The sequence below is a fragment of the Panthera leo genome, chromosome B2, assembly GCF_018350215.1.
Source record: "Panthera leo isolate Ple1 chromosome B2, P.leo_Ple1_pat1.1, whole genome shotgun sequence".
Lineage (NCBI taxonomy): Eukaryota > Metazoa > Chordata > Mammalia > Carnivora > Felidae > Panthera > Panthera leo.
The window spans coordinates 143,155,405-143,158,427 of NC_056683.1; the positions used below are offsets into that span (position 1 = coordinate 143,155,405).

Consider the following 3,023-nt stretch of genomic DNA (forward strand, 5'->3'; position numbering starts at 1 on the left):
GCCCTAGTAAAAATAATTTCCCATCCCTTATCAGAGCAGCTAAGGGAAGTGTTAGGAGATGGGGGATGGGGACAGTGGAGGCAGAGGGCCCCTGGGTTCCTGGATCACAGCTCTGGGGAGGTAACTGTCCTTCTCAGCAGGCTGCCTGCTCATCTGGGTTTCAGGCACAGCTGCACTGAGCTCAAAGCACGAGGCCGTGCCGATGCTGGACTTGTGCTGACTCAGTCCCAAAATATCATGTCATTGAGATGTGCAAACTTCATAAAATATCGCATCCTGTACTGTTCTGCCTCAGGGAAGCTTGTGAGAAAAGGGCAGATTTCTATTAATTTAAAATATTGGTTTGATCAACTTCCTTAAGGTTAATTATTTTGCACTTGTAGGGACGCTGGCCTACAAGGTCAAAGTTCAAAAAGCAAAGAAGGAACAGTGTTTCACAACTACCATCAAAATGACAACGATTTCATGACCACAACAGAAGGTCAAGGACAAGTTAAACTTGGCACCAGGGCGAGGGTATCTGTGGCTGCCTACCTTGTCCTTTGTCAAGGGGGAGGAAGTGGCATCTGTGTGTTTGTTAAGTAACAGGATGAGGGCAGGGCCTGTGCATACATTTAGTTCACAATTCATAAAAGTGTGATAGAAAGTTTCTGAGAATCTTTGCTTTGCAGTCTCAAATATTTAGCATTTTTATTGGTTTCAAGTGAGTGCTTTGTTGAACATCAGTAGTGTTTTCCTGCATGGTCTGGCCTGTGCCTTGTGGGGAGACGACCACACCTCGCAAGGGCTCACCATCTGTCCCTCAGGGCACGTTGGCTTGCACCACACACCTAGGCTGGATAGGTGTCGGTTTTGCCACAGGTATTGAAACCACATAAGACAAAAATGCCTTCTAATTGTTCACACTTTCAAAAATATTGGAACACTGTTGAACATAATTTGGGTACCTCTTCCCGATCATTTACGCATTGCTTGTGGCACTTTCTGCATCAAAAAAATAATAACAATGACAACATGGACCACACATATATTTTATCTTTGCATGTGAATGCGATTAATCTGGTTCCTCAGGGTGGGAGACAGAGTGATGGGAGATGAATGATTTTCAAAATACCATTCAGAAAGTTGGGCCAGACGGGAAATGGACCCCAAGAGTTCTGCCCCGCTCTGCTTTGCTGGATCCCTGTTGGCCCTGAGCCACAAGCAAACAATAATACAGGATTAAGGGCTATTGGAGGATCAACAAGTCATTAAGTCAGTTCTCTTTTCTGCAGAAATGTCTAGTTTTATCATTGTCCGAGAGACAGTTGTACAGCTTAAACATATTTGTTAACAACATGAAGTTTATGACCCATAGCTGAGATTCTCCCTGCTACCCCAATGCATCACTTTTCATGGTGTGTTTTTGTTTTACTTGTTTATAGAAAATTACCTGAAGAGCCCCTGCCCCCGGCCTCCTCATGGAGGTGTCGAACATGACATCGTCCGTCGACGAGAAGTCCACGAACACCTCGACTGCCAGGAACACCTCGGTCGGGGACCTGCATCGGGAAATCCCGGTCGTGCACTGGGTGATTATGAGCATTTCCCCTCTGGGCTTTGTTGAAAATGGGCTCCTCCTCTGGTTCCTCTGCTTCCGGATGAAAAGAAACCCCTTCACCGTCTACATCACCCACTTGTCTATAGCAGACATCTCACTGCTCTTTTGTATTTTTATTCTGTCGGTCGACTATGCTTTAGATTATGAGCTCTCTTCTGGCTATTACTACACGATTGTCACATTATCGGTGACGTTTCTGTTTGGCTACAACACGGGCCTCTATCTGTTGACGGCCATTAGCGTGGAGAGGTGCCTGTCTGTCCTGTACCCCATCTGGTACCGATGCCATCGCCCCAAGCACCAGTCGGCGTTTGTCTGTGCCCTCCTGTGGGCACTGTCATGCTTAGTGACCACCATGGAATATGTCATGTGCATTGACAGTGAAAGACAGGGTCACTCTCGAAGTGACTGCAGGGCGGTGATCATCTTTATAGCCACCCTGAGCTTCCTGGTCTTTACTCCTCTCATGGTGGTGTCCAGCACCATCCTGGTGATTAAGATCCGCAAGAACACGTGGACGGCCCATTCCTCAAAGCTGTACATAGTCATCATGGTCACCATCATCATATTCCTCATTTTCGCCATGCCCATGAGGCTCCTCTACCTGCTGTATTATGAGTATTGGTCAGCCTTTGGGAACTTGCACGACATTTCTCTTCTCTTCTCCACCATCAACAGCAGCGCCAACCCTTTTATTTACTTCTTTGTGGGCAGTAGTAGGAAGAAGCGGTTCAAGGAGTCCTTAAAAGTGGTTCTGACCAGGGCTTTCAAAGATGAAATGCAACCCAGGCACCAGGAAGACAACAGCAACACCACCACGATTGAGACTGTGGTCTGAGCATGGTGGCAGGGAACAGTGGACAAGATGGTGGGACACAGATCATTTGTACTTTGTGCTTGGAATACCACTTCCATATGTCCTAAATAAGACACAGAAGGACACCCATCCCATGTGCATGAGAGACTAATGAGGAGGCTAGACTGTATTCTTGTACTGTATCTTCTGAAAAAGCCTAAAAATGTGTCGGACCTCTATCATTTCTGTACCTATAAAAAAAACATTTTGTTCCTCCTCAGCTTTTCCAGCAACATTTCCCCATGAACTGTAGAAACTACTCTAGCAGGAAGGTTTACAGATGAGTACAGGAAAAGTTAATGAAAGCACTTGCTGGAACTTGAGAAGGTGGAGCGATATGGCAGGAAGAACATGGGCTTTGGAGTCAGACTGACTCTGTCATTTGCTGCCTGTGTGACCTCAGGCAAGTGGTTTGACCTCTCAGAACCCCATTTCCTCTCTTATAAAATGTTTAATAGTAATAGTCCCCAGGCTTGTAGTGAGGATAAAATGGGGAGATACAGTGTGAATAGCGCTTGGCACATTGTCAACGTTCAATAAATGTTAGTCTTTTCCTCACTCCTTGAA

At 46.0% G+C, this 3,023-nt stretch overlaps 1 protein-coding gene across 1 annotated transcript; it reads left to right on the forward strand.

Moving 5' to 3' along the window:
- Positions 1 to 1,460: 1,460 nt before the first annotated feature.
- Positions 1,461 to 2,531, forward strand: MAS1 (MAS1 proto-oncogene, G protein-coupled receptor). Its single transcript, XM_042937436.1, has one exon. The coding sequence runs from the start codon at positions 1,461 to 1,463 to the stop codon at positions 2,436 to 2,438; it is 978 nt and encodes a 325-aa protein (XP_042793370.1). The 3' UTR covers positions 2,439 to 2,531.
- The last annotated feature ends 492 nt before the right edge of the window (positions 2,532 to 3,023 follow it).